This window comes from Drosophila teissieri, chromosome 3L (genome assembly GCF_016746235.2).
Source record: "Drosophila teissieri strain GT53w chromosome 3L, Prin_Dtei_1.1, whole genome shotgun sequence".
Classification (NCBI taxonomy): Eukaryota; Metazoa; Arthropoda; class Insecta; order Diptera; family Drosophilidae; genus Drosophila; species Drosophila teissieri.
In genome coordinates this window covers 22,842,025-22,866,326 of record NC_053031.1, presented here as the reverse complement: position 1 = coordinate 22,866,326, position 24,302 = coordinate 22,842,025, and the positions used below count along the sequence as shown (strand labels likewise).

Below are 24,302 nucleotides of genomic sequence, written 5' to 3'. Positions count from 1 at the left end.
CCCCCTCGTTTGCCCCGTGATTGCATGCATTATCTCGAAGCTGCTTATTTTACTCTGGTAAACAAAATGGGCGGGTCCTCGCCGACTAGAAGTTCAGCGAGTCCATTGTAGTTGCTGTAGTTGCTGTAGTTGCTGTAGTTGCTGTTGCGGCATGAAATTTTAGACATCCAAACAATGGCAGCCAGATGCAGGCATGGACAGCACCACACACAGGCTCAGCTAACTGCCATTTTACCCACACGGGCGGAGATTCGGTGGAGTGAGGAGGATGGGGAGCATCACATTTCATTGTCGTCATTGTCATTGGCGTTGGCATAATTTATGTGCTTATATGGACTGCCGCCATATTGGCCTGTGGTGGTCCCCCAAAGCTCAACACTTGCGGGTAGCTGGTTGGGAAAGGACTTTAAACGGAGTCATTAACTTTATAGTTTTAAAGGGCTCTGTGTCGCAAATGGAATATTTATTATATTTCCCAAATTGTATGAACAGATATGGGCACAAATTCACTTGGGACAAATTTTGAACAGTGTGCGAAACAGCTCTTTATTCTGTCGTCCTTGGGAGATAGATGATTGCGTGGCTAGTGGAGCTGAGGATCCTTTCATTCCCAACACTTGTGTAGAGTTGCATCCATTCTTGGCATTCTCCAGCCTAGGAACTATGTAGAGGAGTACGAACATGGAGCACAACCGCATTTTGCTTCAAACTGATAGTTTACTTGAATTTCGAAATTATTGGATGACAGCCGTTCTAATCTTTGAAGCAAGACGCATACCAGGCAGGCCAGCCCGGTTTCAAAACCAGGTATTCCCGTAGCAAAACCGTTTTTGTACTTCAATTTGGCAGCATAATGGATTGTATCCTCTCCCTTCCACTCCAAATTGAAGAAGCGCAGAGCTCCTGAATTGGTGCACTCGTAAGGCATCCACGTAGCTCATTAGGTTCTTGTGGCAGAAAAACTGGATGCCAAACACTACCAAAGGCGATTTACTGACACCACAAAAGAAGTCGAGTTCATCGTCCAGCTGGATCGTGCTGTTACACCTTTGCACTGGATGGTCGTTGAAGCTCACAAAGAGGATTATCCTGGTCGTAGTAGAAGATCTTACGGAAGTTAGCCCGTCCTTGTATTTCATATAGAGGTCAGCCCTATAGACTTCATCGCAAAGCAATTTGAGATGGGTGTATGCTATCACTGGGCAGTAAAGATGCATTGAGCCATCCTTCAAGGTAAAGGATTGCTGGTAAAGGGTTACATTGAGCATAATTTATATTTTTTAATTTTAAAGTTTTTTTAAAGACAACTGTGAATACGTCAACTTAGCGTTTAAATCGTAGCAGTATAGGCCAAATCCGATAAGAAAAAAAAGAGAGGAGAGAACGCTATGTCAACTTGCACGACTATCTGATACCCGTTACTCAGCTAGTGGAAGTGCAGTGTGCACCAACGTGTGCGTTAGAGTGGGCGTGGCAAAAATTTTTTTTGCAAATCTATAGAAATTTACTGATCCTGATCCAGAATATATATACTTTTTATCGGAAACGGTCAGAAACGCTTCCCACTGCCTGTGGCATACTTTTCAACAAATCTAGTATACCCTTTTACTCTACAAGTAACGGGTATAACGATTCGAAATGCTTATCCAAACATTCACACTCAAATGCCATTGCACATTAAATGTCATCCCTGGAATACTGGCGGTGATGAATATCACATTTAAAGTAAGGGAAAGTAAAACCAAGAGCTTCCCTCTCGAGTCGGTTATATTATCATTGGTTTTTAACGGCGCCAAACAAAGCTCCTCCCACGCGCATGTCCTGATTTTCACACATGGCTGATAATGCTCACAACAAAGCATTCCAAAACAGGATATAGAAAGGGTAGGGCAGGTAAGTGCGCATTTGCGTGCGACTTTTTGTGTGTTCCTTTATTTTTCGGAGCGGGATTACTATTCCACCTGTTCACAAATTTTCGCCGGTTAAAAAGTGTAGAATAAGAACGCTTGCAAAATTGTGCCATGGAACATGGGGCACCTAATTGAAGGAATGCAAGTGATTATACTTTATATTTTCAATGGTTCAGGACCCCACAACTACACAATATTTCGCTCCAAACACGAATCTGGATAAACAAACAGAATACAAAAATAATCATTGATGTTATTCTTTCGTAATTCCATTCAACTTTGATTGAATTAAAAATCATAAAAAGGAACGTTCCCCATAACGGAAACAAATTTAGTTTTTGGTAGACCCCGATCTCCACCAGCACAAATGCACATGTGTTTTGGCCCGCCGTCAGATGTCGTCGCTTTTTGAGCAATTAAAATTTCTCTGTGCTCTGTGTGCCATTTTTGTTGCTGCCTGGGCTTTGAATGTATTTTTCAGAGCTGAATGTTTTCTGTATTACCGTTTTTCGTTTTTGTTTGCTTGTAAAATAAAAATTACGTATACGCCAACAACTTCAAATGGCGCAACATGGCGTATGCGTGATGTTGTTGTTTTTACTGCCATATTTCGCTGCACACCGGCTGCCATTTCCGCACCAAACAAAAGCAAACAGAGCGAATGGCAGATACAACAGCCGCCCACTCCTTTCTTCTCTCGGAAGAACCGCGCATATCTATAAAATACGCAATTACAACATGTTGCCGCAGTCGCAGTCGTCGTTCTCGTCGCTTTTCTCTTCTCGTTCTCGCTGCTGTGGGTCTCTTTATGAATTTATACATAACCCGGCACAGCTGCACCACCCCAGGCACCAGCACCAGCACCAGCATCCACCACACCACCATCCTACCACAGAGTAAGGACCCTTTTCTCCCTGCACTCCGCGCAGAGTGCACTCGCTTTGTTGCATCCACTCAGCAGTTGCCATTAGCGGAGTGAGTTGCTAGTGGGGATTTACGAATACATATCTTTGACATGGTAATGCTTAGGGTATCAAACCTCTGTCCATGGCAATGGCGCCTGAGATCAAATCAAATACGATACGTATTCGGATGTAGATCTCAATAGGATGGAACTATTATACCCGTTACTCGTAGAGTAAAAGGGTATACTAGATTCGCCAGATAAAAGGTAGAAGGAAGCGTTTCCGACCGTATTAAGTATATATATTCTTAATCAGGATCAATAGCCGAGTCGATCTGGCTACGTCTATCCGTCCGTCTGCCTGTCCGTCCGTATACGCAGGAACTTTAAGAGCTAGAAAGCTGAGATTAAGTATGCAGACTCCGTAGGCATAGACGCAGTGCTAGTTTATTAACCCATGCTGCCACGCCCACTCTAACGCCCGCAAACCGCCAAAAACAATCAGTGTTGAAATTTGTCTTTCGTTCTTCCACTAGCTGAGTAACGGGTAACAGATAGTCGGGGACTACTATACTCGACTATAGCGTTCTCTCTTCATTCAAGTTAAAGATCTTACTTCAGCGCACCATTTCCCAACCCAATTTATCGGTTAAGCCCATGCTTAAGTCACATACCGTTTCAGGACCAACTCTGGCAGCGACCACTGCCAAGTTTGTTAGGAATCAGTGCTCCTCTCTTTCTTTTATTACATATAACTTGTTTTGTTTTTGTGCAGTCGGTTACAAATTGCAAGGGGCATACGCTGCAACGGATTCCCTGCGAAACAAGGTGGAGTGGGGTGGCCATGAGTTATGCCCTGCGATATCCGCGAACTAAGTTAGTTTTGTATATTTTATGTGCAGTTAAGCGTTTTGCATACGACTTCTCCAGAGCAGGAGCCATACAAGAACAGGTGTCAACCCTCTGGACGACGGCACGAAATAGCTTTTCCAGTGGAAGGCAACGGTATGGGGAACTCGAGCTTTTCAGCATATGATTGTTAGTGCTTAATTGGTATCCAGTTGTTGTGGGACGGTTTCCATCGAGATGTTCATTACACGAATACGAGGGGAGTCCAGGATGGAGCTTCTTCAATTTTTAAAGAAACTTTATTCCTCTGCAGAGCTGGCAGAGGACAGTTTAATTTATCCCCTGAACCTTGAATAAATGTCTTGGCACAAATTATTTATCGGTATAGATTTTTACTGTGTTGCTGCAGAAGTCTTCAAGCGCTCTGCAAACGCATTAAATTAAAACAGTTAAAGGAAAGCGGAGAGATAAATATTAAGTCTTTCCGAGTGCCACCCATTGATTGGTAAGTAATGTGGGGTGAAAACTAGTAGTACATGAAGCAATTGGAGCAATAAAACCAATAAAACCAAAAAACGGACCACCACTGTACAATGAGACGTCGTGGCAGCTCCTGCATCCTGGCAGGTAGTAAAGTAACAGGAATCAAAATAGTAAATCAAAATTGTGTGAGCTTGTGCAGCAGCACCATCCAACAGTTGGCAGCCAACTGCTGCAGCTCCCCTGCCCCATCTTCCAGCAAAGAGCCAACACTTCTCCTGCACGGCCACGCCATTGGATACTCCATGCGCCCTTTCTTCGTTCGCCAGTTATGTGGGCGTGACGCGTCGCAGAGTCCTTGGCCATACATCCTCTTCTACACGGAAAAAATACACGATGTAACTCCAAATGTTATATTAGAATGTTATATTATTTATTCTATACAAATATGTTGATGAAAGAGTTCATTCTTCTTAGTTGGCGAAAGTCGATGTGTGATGTGTGAGTATATAGAGCTATGTTGCATAAATTTTTTGTGCGTGTAGAATGTCGATCTGCCCGTTCAACCAACACAAGTTTCAAGTTGTTAAAAATTACAAATAAAATAAGCGTGGAGGGGCTTTCTGAGGTGCGTTGCTGCCACTGCGAAATGTGGCATTTGATTTACGTTTGCAACTGCTCGAAGCTGTTAAACATTGCAGCTACCGCGTTTGGCATCCCTCGTGCTCCTGCCCCTCCGACCTCCGGGGTTCGCTGTTAATGATCAAGTGGCATCCTGACTTGCACCCTGCTGAGGTTAGGTGGTGGGATAGCGGTAGCTGTGGCTGCTGGCAGCTTAAGAGTTGTCGGTTAGTTGCCCGCGACCCCTTGAGGTTCAAACTGAAATTGCGCGAAATAGCACGAGTAGCTAATGGCGTGTGGACATTAATGGAAATCAACCCGTACTTCTATAAGTTACGGTATGAGTGAAAATCGAGTGAACTACGAGCACATGCCTTCACATTTGCCATTTTAATAATTTATCATTTAATATAATTTTGATAAACCTTCCGCAACGCTGGGATCCCGGGTGCTCGGTGTCCCTTGAAATTTCGACCAGCACTTCCCGGTGATAATTAGCGTGTTTCGAGCTCGGCTTACCGGTGAATTGATGAAACGTAAGCCCAATGCCTCTCATATTCGAAATGATCGGTCTTTTCTCCGCTGTCAGCCGCTTATGTAATTACTGCCACGCGGCATACGAAATTGGGTCAGGTGCAGAAAAAAATGTCGAGTGAGTGTTGCATAGTTTCATTTAACTGGGTGCTTTACGACTGACAGGCAACAAGCGACAGCCCGGTGGCAGCAACTACACATTCTGCTGCATTTGCAAATCGTCGCAGCACTTAAAACGCCATAAAGTATGCAACAGAATGCAGACAAAGAGCGAACATCGCAACTGTCGAGCGGTTTTTCCGCCATAATAATTCAAATGAGATTTAAAGTTTCACTCCGTATCCACTTCAGAGCCCGTTCCATGTTTCCCCCGTTTCCATGGCCCCCATAACCCACCCAACAAAACACCACCCATTCAGCACCCACGCAAGAGAGCCACAAAGTATGCAACGATTTATTTAAATAACAGAGCTACCGTCTTTCTCGGCTCCCAATGTTTGTCCTTGTTTGCTTGTGTTTGTTGTGCTGCATTTGCGCAAATGTAAGCACTTCTCCGCGGTGCGGTGCCTGCTTTCTCCGTTATCTCTGTTTTCTCCGCAAGATAAGCAACACAATGCGCCATTTGCAGGATTTGCGCCTGCGATGGGCGGAGTAAGCAAGCAAACAAAACGAGGGAGCGAGCTGAGGTAAACACACATGCCAGGTGCTGAACTGGGGGTCGGGAAAGTCCCTAATGATGTTGCCAAAACTAACAATGAGATCGTCTTTATGTTGGTTGGGTGAAAAAATCCGGGCGACTCAAGGAGCGTTTTATTCGTGCCTATTCGAACGCAAAGAGGTCGGCCAACAGTCCAATTTCGATTTACAATTCACAGTGTCTGGGGATTCTAGGAGCAAATCCAGTCGAGAATTGAATGAAATCGCACACCCGTTTCATTGCCATTATTTTCGGCCACACCCATAAAAAGGGGCGCAGAACAGCCGTAAAACAACATTTCAAACTTAACTTAATTAACAATTTTTATAACCAGAGCGGGCCAAAGTTTTACAGCCAAAATTTGGCACAGAAATGAAAACGAAATAGGGAAATTGCGCCGGAAAAAGGCTAACCAATTTAAGAGGCTTATGTCTCCTCCCCCAAAAACAACTGACTATCCGTCCCATTGCCCACCACTCGGCTTGAAGTTTGCCGCGATTTTGGGCAACGAGAATTGCTCGGAAAAAAGTCTGCCGGCGAATACCGCAATAAATACCGCACAATAAAAGCAAATCTATAAACACAAGCGAACAGGACTCGTTCACGGGACTGGACGAGCACTTACTGTACACCAGCCCCACACCAGATGGGATTGCCAGCCCAGTCCTCGTAGCCTTTCGGGACCACACGCAATGCAATCCTGATTCGCCGGAATTTTTTCAATCGATTTTTGCTAGGTCCGCTTTAGTTTCCTTTTTTGCATACTTCACACCATTGACGTGCTTGCGGCCTCTGCGCCGCCCTTTCCGAGCAGGAGTTAGAGATACCTGTCTCCTCCTGCAATCAGGGAATCCAAGCGGAAACCGAAAATCCCCGACACTTTATTTTATTACATTTTAGTGCTGCGGCGAACAAAAGGCAAGCCCAAATACCACGACACGACACGGCCATAAAAGAGGCACAAAGCCCGCGGAGATTGAGAAATTGGCTTGTTCGTCAGTAGTCTGCGACGTTTCCATTCATTCGCCCTGAAAATATATAGAAATGAGGTAACACAAAAATAAAGGTGAAGGTTTTTCTGTTGATCTCCCTTTGCAAAGTATTGATTTTAATTTCCTACTTCTTAACTAAAAATGCAAATATGTGCATTTGCTAATATTACACAAAACAAGCATACTTCGTCATTGGCGTAAGGGATAGAGTACTGCATTTCTGAATGTAATGATTTTCAGTCTCTACAGCATAAGCACCGTTTGCAGCACAAGATCCTTGAGAGATATGATCCGCACGTTAGTACTTCTCTCTTCAGCTATTACAATTGCTATAGGTACACACTCATATTGCTTCTATTTCAGACCTTAAAAAACTGGTTAAATGTCTTGGGTTTTTAAGATTACCACTTGCAGGCCGCCGCTCCACTATTGCAATGGGGTCCCTAAGACCCCTGCTTCCCGCCCAGTATAAGGGCCCAACTCTCCGCCTTTGGTCACGAACGTGGCTCTAAAAATTCCGCACGTCGTTGGTCATCGATCTAAAACTAATTAGCAGTAAGTTGCACTACTACTAGGTTAAAGGCGATGGCCAGAGCGAAACTGGCACAGTGGATGCAGCCGTGTTCCCTTTTAGATAGTTAACCGAGCTTTACTGGACGAAGGGTCCCACTGTGGCACTCAACTAGTTTCCGTTATAATTGCAGCAGACACATAAATAGTAAACTGCAATAAAATGAGAGTGCAGCGGGGAGCCATAAAGGAAGGGGTGGGTCTATCAAAAGTTGCTAGCAGCGCTTTTGGCATAAAATAAAAGCAAAATGTTGTAAAGCGATTGCAAAGTGAGATTGGAAATTACCGACACATAGACACACACACTGCTGCAGCATGCTGGGGGAACAGTGGCTGCTTGAAGTGTGCGCACATCCAGCAAACACAACACACTGGCATAGATGAACGTGCAAAAATTACAACAGCCCGACATGCAAACACTGCAGGATGGGTGGGGGCGGGCTGACTGCTGCGTGGCAGACACTTTGCACATTACAATGCAATTATTTCGGGCTGCTTGAACTGGAAGCAACCACCAGTCCATGACGTGCACTGATTGCCACAGTTGTGAAGGAGCCGGTGTAGCAGTCCACCCCAAGCTCGAAACGAAGACCCCCTCACACTCACACTCACACCCATCCACGGCCGAAGGGTTAACGATCGACGGGAAATTAAAGCGAAGCGAAAAGATTTCCCATTATCCGACCTGAGCGGTGGCTGACTAGCAGCGGGCACTGTACCAGCCACTGCACTTTGAACTTGACTGACGTTCTGAAGAGCGGCTTGAGTTGGCTTCCACGAGCCCAGCTCAACCGGGCTAAAATAGATGAGAGGTGAAGGGGTGCGCTGGGATGGGGTGGGACGGGATGGCACGGTGTTGCAATGGAAAGGCTCGGCGTATCGCGTGCCCGAAATAATTTTCGGAAAATGCCTCGTTAATGTTTCTATTAACGGATTAGAGAGCGCAGTGAGCGGTGGTCACGTCAATCAGGCACGAGCAGAAGAATCGCCGATTCCCCAGGAACTGGCTTCGCCCCTTTTTGACTTGCCACGTACGTCAGTCAGTCAGTCAGTCGGCTCTGATGTGGATTTGGATTATATTGCGATGATTTTCTTGCACTTTTCCAGCTTAAGTCACACGTTAGAGCAGCACCCGTTTGTTTTTGTTGTTAGCACATTGACACGTTTTGCATAAATTTGCATTCAAATGTGTCACGGCGAATGGCCCGGGGAACGGGCGCCGGTTCTTCGTGTCTGATTGAAGGCCGCTCGGCCTCAGAAGGGCCTGAAAAAGAGCTGGAATTATAATAGTATCCTAGTTTGGCATGTCACATGTGGGGCATTACGGAAAATTGCCGATATGAAGCTTGTGCTTTAGCGACCGGATCTGAGTGTAGGTTGATTCCGTGTCCAGATTGCAGTCCAATGCACGAAGCACGTTCAGAACAGAAGTGCAATCTTCAGCTCTAAAAGAAAAGGCAGCTTGGGACTTTCGCTTGGAACAGGTGCCCGTGCGGAGACGTGGGTTTCAACTGAGCCGGATGGGCTCTCTGGAGCGGGTCAACTGCCAGGGGCGTGGGTCAGCGTGGCGAGCGAAACGTAAAAACATTTGCATACTTTTTGGCACTATTAAATTATTCAAAGAGAGCACACAAAAGTCGAGCAAAACGGGCAATGGAAAATGAAAGAAAGGGTGCCTGAGGGGGTCAAAAGCCGACAGGGCCGAGAGGTCCGTCCAACCGTTGGGAGTGACAATTAAGCTGCACTCAAATTGCTCTCGGCCCTTCCTCGCTCGCTCTACGTTCGCGATTGGTTGAGCGGCTGTAAATATGCAACAAGATTTTTATTTAAATGCCACTCCATTTTTAAATCAAATCCCGACACCAGGCCGCGAGCCTCTGCCTCTGCCCCTGCCCCTGCCCGCTTTGCAGCTCGCTTTTGTTTTCCGGCTTTTCTCTCTGTTGTCCTCGGGGCTTTTAATTTTCATCTTGTTTACTTTAACGTCATTTTCAACTCTTCGGTGTTTTCTTGAGCGCTTTTCGCACGCCCTTTTCCACTTTCCCCTGAGCCCCTCCCGCTCCGCAAACCCATTGTGCCATCTTGGTTCTTGTCATTGTCGCTCGTGTGTGTCCTGCTCGTCTTGCCTGTCTCCTTAGTCGCTCCTTCGCTCTCGCCGCGTGCTCCTTGCGCTGCTCGTGAAGTGGCACTCATCCGCACTTTTAAGCCCTACTGAATTCCTTTTATCCCTAAAATAAATATCTTCATCCACTGCAGCGTTCCGTGTTGTTTCCCAGGCTGCTGCTCCGGTGCACCGAGTGCTCCCGCTGGAGGTCCTCCAGTCAGGGGCATTGTCTGTCTACCGGCAGCCACCTCTCTTTATCATTTTCTTCATACTTAAGAGCTCTAAAAGATTTTTAATAGAGTTCTCGGGCGACACTTCCGATTGTCTTTGCGTGCGACTTATGTGGAAATTAAACCTGAAGAGATTACTCTCTAACGCATTAGCATCTTCCCGGCTTTCCGATTTTCTTCACACCAGAATCATCCGGATATTCAGGGAATAGCCACCCCATCCTGACCAATTATTGCAAGTGTTGTATATCAAATAATTCCGCTTAACCCGAATTCTTTGGCGTCATTACCCCTTTCGCACGTATTCCACACATATCAATGCCATAATGATGACAATTCGAAGGGAGAAAAGGAACGGATATCGGGGGACGGCGGGAATCGATTTTGGCTCTCCATGTCTGCTGGGAAAATCAGGAAAGCACAAAATGCCAATGAAGAAACAAAGCGAGGGAAGCAGAGCGAAATACAAATCAAATGTACCGCAAAACTGAATGAAGTCAACAAAGGATACCAACTCTGGACTAATGGACTGGGAGACGCAGGACATGGACTTGGGACAGATGGGGGAGTGCCCCCAGGGTCGAGTGAGAGTGACAAATAAATTGGCGATTCCCATGGGTACACAGCTACAGGACTGCAGCCAGGGGCCGGGGGCCGGGGAAGAGGGCTGCATTGTCAAATGCTCACTTTCATTGTCCTTGCGTGCGGGTGTGTGGCTGTTACGATGTTGTTAAGCACATAAGTTGAAATATTCCGATTGAGTAACTTTCATTATTGCAACAACAACGAGAGAGACTGACAACAACAAAGTGCCCATTTTGTATAAATAAAACAATGACAACGATTTCAACTCATTTAAATTCTGTGCCATAATAAATTTGCCTGCATAATTTCTATAGATACGACAACTGTCCCCTTCCCCAGGGCACCGAACACCCTTTGTCAGGAACAAACATTGTTTAGTTTGTTTAGTGTAGACTTCAGAGTGCCTGACTGAATTTTCAATATATTTTCTGCATTTTAAATTATTTCTATGTCACAAATTTGTGTGTCCAGTCAGTCTGGAGAGTTTTAACCCACTGGTAGTGGGTTTTTAGTTTAAGCACACTAAATCAATTCCCACGCATTGCTGTTCAAGCAGCCAATTCATGGCTCATAAGTCAGTGATTGCAAATTACTGGCCGACCGACTGGTTTGCTCCGTATTCGGGGCCAACTAATTAAAGGGCTTGATTCCCGGTTTTCCCGTTGCTTTGGTGTTCGTTCGGTTGATAACAGAGAAAGGACACAAAAGGATACTTTCCTCGTACAATTGGAGGCAAGGCAGAACAGCGGCGCTGCGCTGACTGCGATTTAATTAGTTTCAAGGCATTCAAGGTTTTAACTCAGAAACCTGAACCCAAACTCAAAACCTTAAACCCTAGTGCCGAGCCTGGGTCAGTCAGACTAGACACCAAACTCCGCCACCGGATGTAGGGGGAATGACTGGCCGGGAAACGACCGTTCCGGGACCAGACAGGAATTGAACTGGAAAACTTAATGGAGTATAATTTTTTCGGATGACACTCTACTTTAAATTTTGATTTCGAGACCAAAAACCAGGGCACCCAACATCAAACTAGGTGAAAGGCAGATGTCCAAGTACTTTATGTTTCCATTCTTATATTTTACCCTGAGCCTCCACTCTTCTGGGACGAAAACATTTTTCCGCAACATTGCGTTCCGACTTTAACTAGCATTTTTGCTCGGCAAAAGAGAGGCTAGTAAAATGTGTTTTTAGGTATCCAACAAAAATATATCGACCAATGGAAAGATTAGCATTTTCTTGCAAATAACTTTATTTTAGGTAGTAACTGAACAAGTAACTGAACAACAATAAAATGAAATTATAGAGGGAGTATAGATAATAATGAATAAACTTGCATACACAAATGAAGTCTAACGAAATCAAGAGCCGCGACTATCAGATACCCGTTATTCAATGTTATGTTTGCCATCTTATATAGATGGGGCTTCTTACTTTTTTGATATTATATATTTTTTATTTTACGTTAAGCAACAATGTCCATGTAAATAGTAATTGCTAAAACCTGCACGTGTAACAAGTGTAAAAAGTATATCCTATGGGCAGAAATGGAGCAACAATCTAACTTAAAAGTATTTGATGAAACTATGTTACACTTAATTTATTTATTCACAATTTAATTATTACACTAAAAGCCAGACTATAAGAAAGAGTCAGTTTATACCTGCAAATATTAAATATATGGCTTGCGCACACTAGGAATATTTTAAATTAGAAATTCGTTTAATGTATTATAATTAATTAAAGATTTAAATTCTCCCATTTCAGGTAAGACTCTTTTACATCCGTAAATTCTTCTGAGTAAGTAGTTCTACCCGTTACACGTAGCATGAAGAGTGCACTAGAAAAAACAGCCTAACGCCGTCTTCAATTGTTTTCATTTTATTTATTATGAACTAGACTATAGCGATCTCTGTTGTGGCAGAGGTTTATAATCGCAATTTAAGCTGAAATTCGCAGAAACTTTACTGTTGACACTTAATTCGTGGCAAAAAGGCCACTCTAATAACGTCTAATGAGACCCTTGCCCAGTATTTTATTTTATTTCGATAAAAATGACATTCAAATAACTCTTTTCGTCAACTGTATATATACCCGTTAATCATAGACTAAAAGGGTATACTAGATTTGTTGAAAAGTATGTAACAGGCAGAAGGAAGCGTTTCCGACTATATAAAGTATATTTTCCTGATCAGAATTAACAGCCGAGTCGGTACGGCCATGTCCGTCTGTCCGTCCGTCAGTCTGTCCGTATGAACGTCGAGATCTCAGGAACTACAAAAGCTGGAAAGTCGAGATTAAGCATGCAGACGGTTGCAGCGTGCTTAAGCGAAGGCCTCACGATTAGGGCGCTTCATAGAGGAACCCACTCCTGGACATTGTAGATATTTTCAATTTCGCCAGCAGTTTTAAAACACGTTTAATATTTAATATTTAGTATTCCACCAAAGCACTTTTAAAAATCTGTTGGTAAAAATAGCTAATTCATTATTCTCTTAATGGGTATTCCAAGCTTGGGTTTTTATACCCGTTACTCGAAGAGTAAAAGGGTATACTAGATTCGTTGAAAAGTATGTAACAGGCAGAAGGAAGCGTTTCCGACCATATAAAGTATATATATTCTTGATCAGGATCAATAGCCGAGTCGATCTGGCTATGTCCGTCTGTCCGTCTGTCTGTCCGTATAAACGTCGAGATCTCAGGAACTACAAAAGGTAGAAAGTTGAGTCTGCATACAGACTCCAGAGACATAGACGCAGCGCAAGTTTGTCGATTCATGTTGCCACGCCCACTCTAACGCCCACAAACCGCCCAAATCTGCCACGCCCACGCTTTTGAAAAATGTTTTGATATTTTTTCATTTTTGTATTAGTCTTCTAAATTTCTATCGATTTGCCAAAAAACTTTTTGCCACGCCCACTCTAACGCCCACAAACCGCCAAAAACTGTCAGTGCTGAAGACTCTCCTTCGCACTTCCACTAGCTGAGTAACGGGTATCAGATAGTCGGGGAACTCGACTATAGCGTTCTCTCTTGTTTGATTTATAATTTTGAATGCCAACGGTTCTAAGACGTTGACCTTATTACCTAAACGGACGCTGGGGATTGCCGTTGAGAAAAGAGGCCGCAACCTTGTGAATATGCGATTGAAGCCAATATCTGGGTCGTTAGCGATGGTTGGGTTTCAGAAATGACGAAATCGAAGTTTTACCATTTAATCATGGTGCCCTTTTCTGCTTGTGTGGGTAAGACAGTGCCAAACAAGTTTTTTAAAAATTTTAAGTTTTACAATAGCTTTAATTGCATAATAAGAGTATATAATTGTATTGTATAAAACAAATTTGTTACCCTTGTAAGATTAATCCACTTAAGATTATCTGGAAGCTAACAAGCTGACACCCCTTTTGGACGCGAGTTTTGTCCATGTCCAATTAAAACTGGAGCAGCCCGTAGAGCCAGCACCCATAAGACTCGAATTAAGAAAACCTGTCGCAAAATTTCTGTATAGTAAGGAATAAATTACAAAATTCCCAACCCAGCAAGGACACGCGACTTACAACGAAATTCGACAAACCGTCGACAAAGCCGAAACCGTAACAAATCGCATTTAAATTTACCTGCCAGGGGAAAGCAGGAACAGAAATAGAAGTAGATCCGGGTATAGGACCAACCACCGAAAAGGATGCGATAATTTATAGCGTTTCATTTGCTCGCTCGACCCCTCGCGCCCCTGTAAATTCTAATTTTAATTTCGTAGTGTGCCAAGAGCAGTGCGAATAGACTAGAATTTCCGTGGAGGAGGAGGGACACAATAAAAAATATATTTTTATTTATGTGACTTAATTTGCAAAGCGTGCAGAACATACACAGCAACAGCTAGCCCCTTTACAGCTTCAGCATTGTCGCCTCATTTCGAATTCATTTCCATATCCCAGCAATCTTTCTGTATGCGGCAAAAAACACACTCCAGATGCAATTGCCCCTTACAAGAATTTTTCAAATGTTTTACACACAAAAATGTTCATTCCCTGCTCTTTGTTGCGTACAATTAGTTTGAAAACAACAATAACCGTCGCTGAGTGAGTGGGTAACTGCAGTCACATAAAACAAATGCGAATGACAATTGGGAAAGGACAACGACGGCAGGACAAGAAGAGGATGAGGTAGCGGCAAATTTCCCTCCACCGAAGGTGACTTTTAATGCCTTTTGTGTTGGTGTTGTTGCCAATGTTGCTGTTGTGATTGCTGCTGGCTTGTCGCAACAACAACGAACACGTTTTAACTGACGACGGGGTAACGATTGCAACCCCTTCTTCACACACCACCCCTTCTGCCATACCTGCCATTGAGGCCCCGATTTGGTTTTGTTTTCGCTTTTTATTTTAATAGTGGAAATTATTGCATGCTACGGCGCAGCCGGGGAAAAAGTAAAATTAACATGCTGGTGAATTGCGCTCGGCACTCGCATCTTCAAGTGCCGCTCTTTCAAGCGGAAAGCTCGTGTGCCAGTCGCAAAAGTTCCACCTACCGAATGGTGAGGTTTAATTTGCACATGTAGCGACTGTCGTGAGTGATTAGACATGAGTTATTCCAAAGCCCTTCCCCATTTGCAGCATTATTCAGAGTTAAAGTTGCCATCTAGGGATCCCATTTCCGTAGCTACCTCGCACTGATTGTTTCGCTTCAGCAACCATGCGCTTTGCACCACCCGCAGCCAATTCCCCTGTACAGCACTAACAATTGAAAGCTGCTGTAATAACAGAACTTTTCTAATCAACCTGCTGGACACACAAGGCCCTTCACGTCCGCTTACTTCCAGCACCTCCTCCTCAGCGTGTCAGCCAGCTGATGCCATGTAAGTTTATTAAAATTATGTCCTGCTGATATTTGCAGACACTCGTCCTCGTTAGAAGTACGGTGCACTGAACGGATTGGATAGTATCGGAACCAAGTGAAATGAACGAATGTCCGAGATGACAATGGAGCCGGAGAGCATTAAAGACTCACAAAGTGGAAATGCTCAAGCTGGAGAAACCATTCGATTGGGCGGGCAGTGGATCAATGGCGTCAAGCTGACAAATCAAGCAAACTGGGGGTGGTTTCGTACTCCGTGCTCTCCCCTCAAATGAAAATGCATTTATTTATAAAGCAAATGACAAAAGTCCCAAGTGCCAGGCCAGGCAGGAGCAACAGTATGGATCTGTATCAGTATCCGCTTCTCCATCGGCAAGTGTATCGCTAGCCATCTCCCCCGGTATCGCATCGCGTACATGGCACAAATGCAAAACTGCATTTGCGTTCTGCTGTCTAACTAGTTACCTATTGGCAGGACACACACAACCGCCCAGGACAGACCCTCCAGTCTTGTAGCTTTGGCAATTTTATTGACAACCCAACAATCGGACGGGTGGACTCCACCCAACCAACCCCACAATACCAACTTGAATCCAACCCAACCCTTTTTGCAACGCTGCTCCACTGGTGCTGATGCTAAAGTTGATGCTGATGCCGACTGGAGGGGTTCGGTTGCATTTTGTGACAATGTTTATTTAGATTTTGCTGCTGCCAATTGCTGACATTGCAATTTCTATTCCTGCCAGGGACAAACACGCACACTCGTAGATAAACACACTCCCAGATGTGCTGCGTGTGCAAAGCGTAGCGTTGCATTTCATTATACACTGGCAAAAAAGTAGTGTGCGCCTCGTCCTTGATTAGCGCTTGGGACACACAACTCAGTTTGTCTAAATATTTTTCCCGACAGTAGAGTATCCGCCAGGAATCCATATTTTATGTGGAGCACATTTGTTCCACGGGCTTTCCAGCACCTTTGCAATTGCTAGTGCTTCGCTCTGTGCCATTTCTCCCCAACGTTTTTGTTGTTGCGGTCGTGTGTGTTGTACTTTTTGGCACTTTAATTTCAAATTGTCAATTGGATTTAAGTACATTCGACAATAACAACGCCAGCCGAGTATGTTTGGGCTCAATCGAGCTGTCTGACAGAGCAGAGATTGCCTTCATCGCTCCCCCAACGCAAATTTCGGAAATTGTTTGCCCATTATAAGGCCGGGTATCCGAGACCATAGGACACACTTGCAGCTCGTGGTGGCTTGGCTTTACGGCCGGTCTTTTCTTGGCCATAAAATGTAATTTTAAAATGTGTCAAATGTGTTTAAAATGTGGCAAGATTTGATTACGCTCTTCTCTGGGGCAAATCAATCTGATTGCAAGGCGGCTGTAAGACTTTTGCAATGACTCCTCAGGATCGGAATGGAAATGATAGCCAAATTAAGTTAATCACATTTGGCCACTGAACTGCTGGCGTACAAGTGCTTGCAAACCAATTGCCAATCAGCGGATGCCGCGTCATAATTTTGAAGTTTCGAGTACAGTTTTTCCAGCTGCGGTGGCAGTCTGAATCTAAATGGGAGTTTCGATTGCTGGTGCTATGGAGCCCATATTGACTGTGCCGCAGTTGAATTTGTTGCAATTACTCGCACCGAATGATTACAGTTCCCATTCATTCATTTGCTGCCTGCATCCCGACGATAGTCGCCGGCTGTTGTATTTGGTGGCAATTACTGTCAATTAGCGTGGGTTTTTGTTATTGCGCCAAATATTTACGCAGTGGGTAAGTACGCCAGAAGGCGGACCTGCTCCTGCTCCTGCTCACTGGGTTTCAGCTCGATTCACGGCACATCTTCCGTCCCCGAACACACCTGCTCCTAGTTATTCCAGCTATGCCATGATCTGTGCCCAAAATTAACATACCCCCGATTCCGTCCTGGTCAAGTGCACTCATTATAAATGCCAGCAGCATGCTCGGCAGCTGACGCAGGAGCTGGAAGGTTACGACATCGCATTTTAAGGGTTTGGCTCCATGGAAGCCCTTGGAAATGGGCAAAATATGCGCACTAGGACAGGCATTCTCCTTGCTTTCATCCTCGCCACTTCAGCATTCACAATTTGGAAACTTGCAAAAAGGCGTTGGCTGGGACAGGAGCGAAGGATATTTTGCAAACAAATAATAAAAATCCAATTTTACATTTAATCACGCGCTCAGTCAAACAAAAAAGAGGGAACTGAAAAGGGCAGAAATAAACTTTTGACAACGGCTGCCGTGTTGTCGCCCGAAGGACGACGCTCGAGCACCAACCCTCCAGGCGGCAGCAGTCGGTTGGCGGGCTCAAGGATCAGCAGCTCGGTGCTCAAGGTGACTCAAGTATTTTGCTTAATTTATTGCATTTTCTACGCTAAAATGCGCAAAAACTTTGGCCCAAGCCCCTGAAAATTAGGCTGCTTGACTCGGCAGTACTGAATGCCGACTCCTGTATCCTGCATCCCGTGCGACCTGCGTCATTATAAATTTAAAAAGCGTGTTAAAAGGGGTGCATATCCCAACCCGCTGCCACAAGGAGCTTAACCCTCCCCGCAGCAGCTCACAATAAATTTCATTTTTCATCATTGCAATTTCTGCGCGTAATTTTTCGTACATGTCGCACATAATTCATTCCCATGACTGCGATGTCGCCTGCGACATATGGATTAACTGCCGCGAAATGCGCTCCTTCGTGCAGGCCCCTTACCCCTGAAGGACCTCTTCCTCACGCGCAGAGTGAAAAATGAATCCCGAGGTGTGGTGCGATTCGCAGCCCACGGCTGGTTTCACAGTTTCCTTACGGCTCGGATTCTATGGGAACTCGTCACTTGTTTTGCATTATCTGCAGGTCCCACTTCCCGAGTGGGCCAACTCATTAGAGCAGCTAACACTTTAATTTGTAGTGCGTTTTCTTGGACGGGAAAATATCAGGGCGCTCAGCACACCCTGCACCTTCATGACGACCATGCAGCTGTCATCACAGTCTGTGATCTGACTGACTGACGTCACAGAAAGAAACCATGACGCATTTGATAATGACAATGATTGCGCAGCTGGCGTCCCAGTTCCACCTCGGTTCCCGTCTCCAGATGCCTCTCATTTGGATGTTTAACGGCGTTGGTGGGCCAGCCAAGCGAGAAGTCGCAGTCGGAGAAATCATGTGTGATGACTTCGAATGGAGATGGACAGACCGAGCTGAACGCAGGACCAAAGGGAGAGCTGCATCAGGAGCCAAAGCCAAACGAGGCATGGATGTTACTTTTTACTGTCAGTCCCAGTCGTACTCGTAGTCGGAGTCGGAGTTGGAATAGAGGTAGCGATTCCCCCACCTCGCTTTTCCAGTGACAGTTGTACAAGAAATACAAATTTGCAAAATAAGCACAGGGCCAGACCAGGCCATTTTGAGATAAATGACGACATACAAAAGGAAGTGTCAACTGATTGCGCTGAGCTAGGCAGTCGTAAAAAACACGACGACGACAACGAATCTTCCTCGTCTCGAATCCTGCGCGTGACGTAGACGCCTTGTTGTGCGTGTGATGAACCGTTTGGATCTGGGGGAAACGGAGCCCTGGCAATAAAACACAATAAAAAGAAATTATGAATAAATAATGCGCAAAGTAGCAATAGCTCAGAACGTAAAAAATTGAATGCAAAGCGGCGTCATCTGTTTGTGATTTATATAGTTTTTAATATTTGACTGGGAGACATCCGCTGCGCCTGAGCCACCCGAAGACAGACAGATAGACAGCCTGGCGACCCTGCTTTTTCCTACATTTTCCACATTTCCAGACCCCCACAATTTGGTATTCATGCGACGAAAATCAGCCAAACAAAATCAGCCACCATTAGGCGAGCATTTGTTCGCCATTTTCAGATGTGGTTCTACTCAGCGCTGCTCTAAAATGCTCAGGTGAGCCGGCTCTCGACTTCCTTTTTAGTTCTGTTGCTTTTGCAAAATTTAATTAATTTTCACGCCATTTCCGCAGTCCCCGCCTTGAAAGGATTCGCAGGCCAGCCAAAAATTCTCATTAGCAGCTGCTCAGTGACAAGAGAAGAAAAGAAGACCGCTTGAAAGTCGCTCTAATGAAATGTTTGCTCGCCACTCGTGTCACTCGCGCATCCGTTTGTCCAAGCAGCACGGAGGAAATGGGAAGCAGCCGGAAGTGGCGTCGAACGGAGCGCATTCCTGCTTCCGGCCGAAAGCTGCGACTTGATTAGCCTTAATTAAATTCCACATGGTTGCTGCCATTGTCAATAAGTTGAGCCGTATAAGCTTCCATTCAGAATCGACTCATAATTTATTAAACTGGGTGTGAAGGCAAGAATATCCATTTTTGGAAACTGGTGCTAAACATACTTTATTAGTCATGCGGATCCACATATAGTACCTACAAAATTCAATTTAAGGGAAACTGCTTACTGAAAATCCGCGAACGGCTTTTAGTCGTTCATTACAATTCAAAGAGCAAACCACATCCCAGCTTCCCGTTTCATCAGGACTGAAACATAAGTTCTATTTACATTTCTATGGACAAAATGCACAGCGAGGCTATCTCTTCTGGTTCTGTGTAGGATCTGTCACACATTTACAGTAGCTCATCATGTAGCTCACTGAACCAACGGCAGTAAGACACTCCTTGAACACTATTTACGCTATGCAGACGACGACGGTGCACAGTACACAATCCATCTGATTCTATTCGATGCCTGGGAGAGAGTCCAGAAGGGTTCTTAAGAATCACGCGCTGCTTGGTATGAATATTTTCTATCGCTGCTTAAACTAAATAAAAAAAGCGCCTTTGAGTGAAACTAAACACATGCCAACTAGTCCGCAGCTGCTTCTCCTTAAGGGATGAAAGCGCTAACCCAAAAATTATGATCCTGAAATTAAATTTTCCGTCTGGTGTTGCCTTTATGGTTTATGAAGTGTTGCAACAATATCCACAGATACTACCGAAATAAAAGCGAAGATTCAGGACACACAGCGGCGGAGGATGCTGCATCAGCGCAATGGAATCTGGGAGAGAGTGGAACTCAAATAGAGGAGGAGTTTCGAGGGCTGGCCACTTGCAAAACAACATTCAAAAGGATTTTCGTCGATTTTCGAGTGCTATATCTGTGCTTTTGCCATGTGTGTGCCCCAACTTTTCCGGAGAGGGAGGACTTTCCTTCCTCCTCCGGCGCTTTTCTCGCCCTGCATAAACACTGGTTGCCCCTCTGCCGCTCCCTTCAGTGGCTCGTCTGTGTTTTTTTGCCAGGCTACTTGCGACTTTTTCTCCATTTTCTGCTGGCCATTTGGCACTTCTGCTATTTTGTATTTTCCGCGGTGCCCAGTACCCCTAGTGGGCCGCCTTTGCCCAGCTCTAGTGGTTGGCAGTGGCTGTGTTGTAGTGCTCAGCGTCATTTATTGTTTCTGGCGTCAGTTGTTGCACTTTTTTCACTTGCTTTATACTTCAGATCGCCATTTCTACTTCCTCTCCGGCTGGTTCACATCGCGCGTTCTCAGCGTTTTTAACAGTTTATTTGGCCAAGGCATAAAACTAACCAGCTTCGAGTCTACGAGTCCTGGCCCTGGGAAAACTGTCAGAGGAGGAGTCTGGTGCAGCATGCTATTGATAAAGAGATTGAAAGGTAGGGCGAAATGTTAAAACTCCGTTTGACAAACCCTCGCAGCCACGAATTAACCAACTGACAAATCCAATTCCCATCAAAGGTCCCGTTTACACAATTCTTTCAAGGACTAAAGCAACACAGACGGAGAGCAACAATAAATCCGCCCAAAATCCTAATAGAATGGCACAAGAATAGTGGCCAGGAGGACGCAATAGAGTCAAACTGCAAGCGCAGCAAAGCAAATGCCAAGGAATCGTTGCACAATTAACACAGGAAGGGATGGGGATGGCCAAAAGGACTAAAAAGGAAGTTCGCTTGCGCCCGCGTGTATGCTTGATTTTATGGGATTTTGATATGCAGCCGAAATACGAAGGGAGCAGGAAACAGCTAGGAGCTCGTTTTGGACAGGTCGAAACCACAGCCGCAGAAAGTATGCAACGATAATCTGTTCCTCTCACGCGTGCTCTTTTCTATCTGCACCTGAACTGAACCACCCCAATCCCGCCCCGCTTTTTTTACCCAAGGAAGGCAATTTTTCACTCAGCATAATTTTCGCCGTTTTCGGCATTCATCTTTGACCCATCTGCACAAGAGCCACATCCACGTCTGCATCCACGTCCACATCTACATCCCACTTGGTTGGCTGCTCTGCGGCAAATATTTTATATGCGTTGCATTGCCCAGTGAATCCTTGGCCCGCCTTTGGCCAGTTTTATTGCCATTGCAGATGATGGACATTTGGCGTTTGTCGGCTCCCTTTCACGTCGCCCACTTTCCATTCGGCCGTTTTATGCGCCGCCTGACGAACTGATTGGAAGTCAGCGAATTCTTCGCCTCTGCGCCATTCCCAATTTTCGATTTTTCCTCGTCCTTTTTTTTTGGCATTTTTTTTTTTGGTGTATAGTCAACGAGCACTTCACTAACAGCTTTGAGTGTCCACACAATCGAGGAGTGGAATGGGGGAAAAGCGTGTTTGGCATCTTGAACTGGCCGAATTTCTTGCCCCGCTGCAGTTGGCAATAGACAAGAAAAACACTGCAGCAGCCATATGACTTCATTACTTAGCGTTGGGGCGGGATTCTTGACTTGTCTAAACTTTGATTAGACCGTTCATTTCGGCCGGATGCTTCCATACATATATTTTAAAATCAAACGATTCAAGCTCGTTATTTGTGGCTACTGTTTTGGAACTATAGCAAAATGCACGCATAAAATGACAAAATATCGATGCTCACCGCAACAATATGGACATTTATCCCTCAACCGCCGGGTTTCGGGCCGCACCCACTTTGTGACACATCAATATAAAATGGAAACCGGCGGCAACCGAAATTGACATTTCAAAGGCAAACCGAAAACACATTTCGCCTACAACATTTTCGCGTTCTTTAATGATCATTTTCATGGCAGCCCTCTGTGGGAGGAAACAAGGGCCGTTCGGGCAGTAGGCCGCGGAAAGGGACCGTTGTGATGCAAATTATGCATACAGCCGCAAATGCACACGGGTCGAATGTGTGATAAAAACCCCCAGAGCGTTCCGAGTGCGGTTAGGCTCCAAGCGGCAGCAGAAGCCCGAATTGAACTCTCGCTTCTCTGGGCCACAACATCATCTCATCAACAATCAGGCGGAGCGGCCAGAGCCACGAGTACGCTGGGTACAGCGGCATGGTTGCGATTCGCTGCAAGTGTCGGGCACATTGTAAATCAGTTTGCCACGGCTTCCATGGAGCTGCATCGGCCCCACCCCGTGACCATTATTTAAATTCAAAAAGCGATAACGACCGGGTAATGATGAAGTGCGGCACTTGCTGCAGCAGGGAGATTGGCCTCGGGGCACAGCAGCATCCAGACGGCCAAACAGCAAAACAGCGACAGCAAAACAGCGACTGCGACAGCGACGGCAGCAAGCTGCAAGCTGCAACACATCGAACGTTGCAGGCGTTGGCCAAAATTGGTTACGCGTTTTGGTCAACAGACGCCGAAAGTCCCCGGGCGACAGATCCGCATGAGGGGAGTGGTGCTCAACTGGAGCTGGGAGCTCGTTCCGTTTGTGACGGGATCAACATGTAGGCATCAACGGCGGCAGACGAAAGGCGAGTTTCCGGCAATAGGAGCGTGTGAAAATGAGTGGCAAAGTGGTCAAAGGGTGTTGCCCGATGGTTTCGCGAGCTACATGGCCCTTTCCATTAAATTAGTTTGTGGGGCGCTCAAAGGAATCTGTGAGCTCCACTGAAATCACAGACAATTGCGTCGGCCGACTCCGCTTCTTCAATTTCTTCCGCTCTTCAGCTCTTGCGGATGGGCACATAAAAAGTTTAAAATATGCTCGAAAAACGCATAGCCCATCCCTCGATGGCTGCTGAAGTAATATAAATAATCGACTTAGTGGTCTTCCCCCTCGCATTTTGTTGGTTTTGCTGGCTCTGCGCATTTCGACCAGCAACCAAAAGCCGGTACCCATGGGCCATCCGGCTGATAACGGAAAAGTCTTTGTTGTCCTTGAGCAGACTGGGCCCAGTCGGTGGCCCAGTCTGGGCCAGTTGCTTTTTATGTGTCATAACCATGGCGGATGTGGACAAGAATGTGTGTGCGGATCGGGTTAGAGCCTGTTGACAGCGTTGGCGGCACCACTTTAATGACCGCCCATACAGGAGCAAAGGGCAAACGGTAGCTGGAATGAAAGACGAGAAAAGAGCGAACAATTGCAGCGCCACCATTGACTGCGTAATTGCTGTCATTCATTTGGGAGGTCATATGCGCGATTTTTCGACGAACCTTCTTCCGTTCTTCCGTCGGCCGGCCGTTAACAGTGATGATTATGCGTTCACCCTTTCGCTTTCGTTCTATAAAATGAAACAGGCTGTGCTTGTGTGCCATGACAGCTTTTCCCTCCTTCATGTCGTCATCGATGGTCGTGCAGACCTTAATCTGTATTGGATGTATCCAAAAACAATGTGCGCTTTTGCTGTTGTTCCGCTCTTTATTATTATTTGCTTACTTAGCGTCGAACCAGGACTGGTTCTCGTTTCTTCAATCGCTCGATCCCTTTTTTGAATCCAATTTTACTTATAAGCCTTCGACATCTTCGATGTGGTCGTTTATTGATTTTGGCACCCGAATAGAAGGAAAGATGAAGGATACGATATGCGGTTATCATTATCCATTGGAACGTTTGTATTATGACCGTTTGCATTTTAAAAGCATTTATGTTTTCCTAGGAAGCCATAGGGCCCCAGACTTTCTACCTCAAAAGAGACCGCATTATCTACTTCTGGGAGAACGTAGCATTTAGCTTTAACGCGGCATAAGAGAGGAGTTGCATGTTGAAATTTTA

At 45.3% G+C, this 24,302-nt stretch overlaps 1 protein-coding gene across 1 annotated transcript; it reads right to left on the bottom strand.

Moving 5' to 3' along the window:
- Positions 1–447: 447 nt before the first annotated feature.
- On the bottom strand, positions 448–1,330 carry LOC122617659. Its single transcript, XM_043793588.1, is given in 3 exon segments — positions 448–706; positions 708–923; positions 925–1,330. Coding segments are annotated over 3 exon segments (612 nt in total). The 5' UTR covers positions 1,269–1,330; the 3' UTR covers positions 448–654.
- Between the last annotated feature and the right edge of the window lie 22,972 nt (positions 1,331–24,302).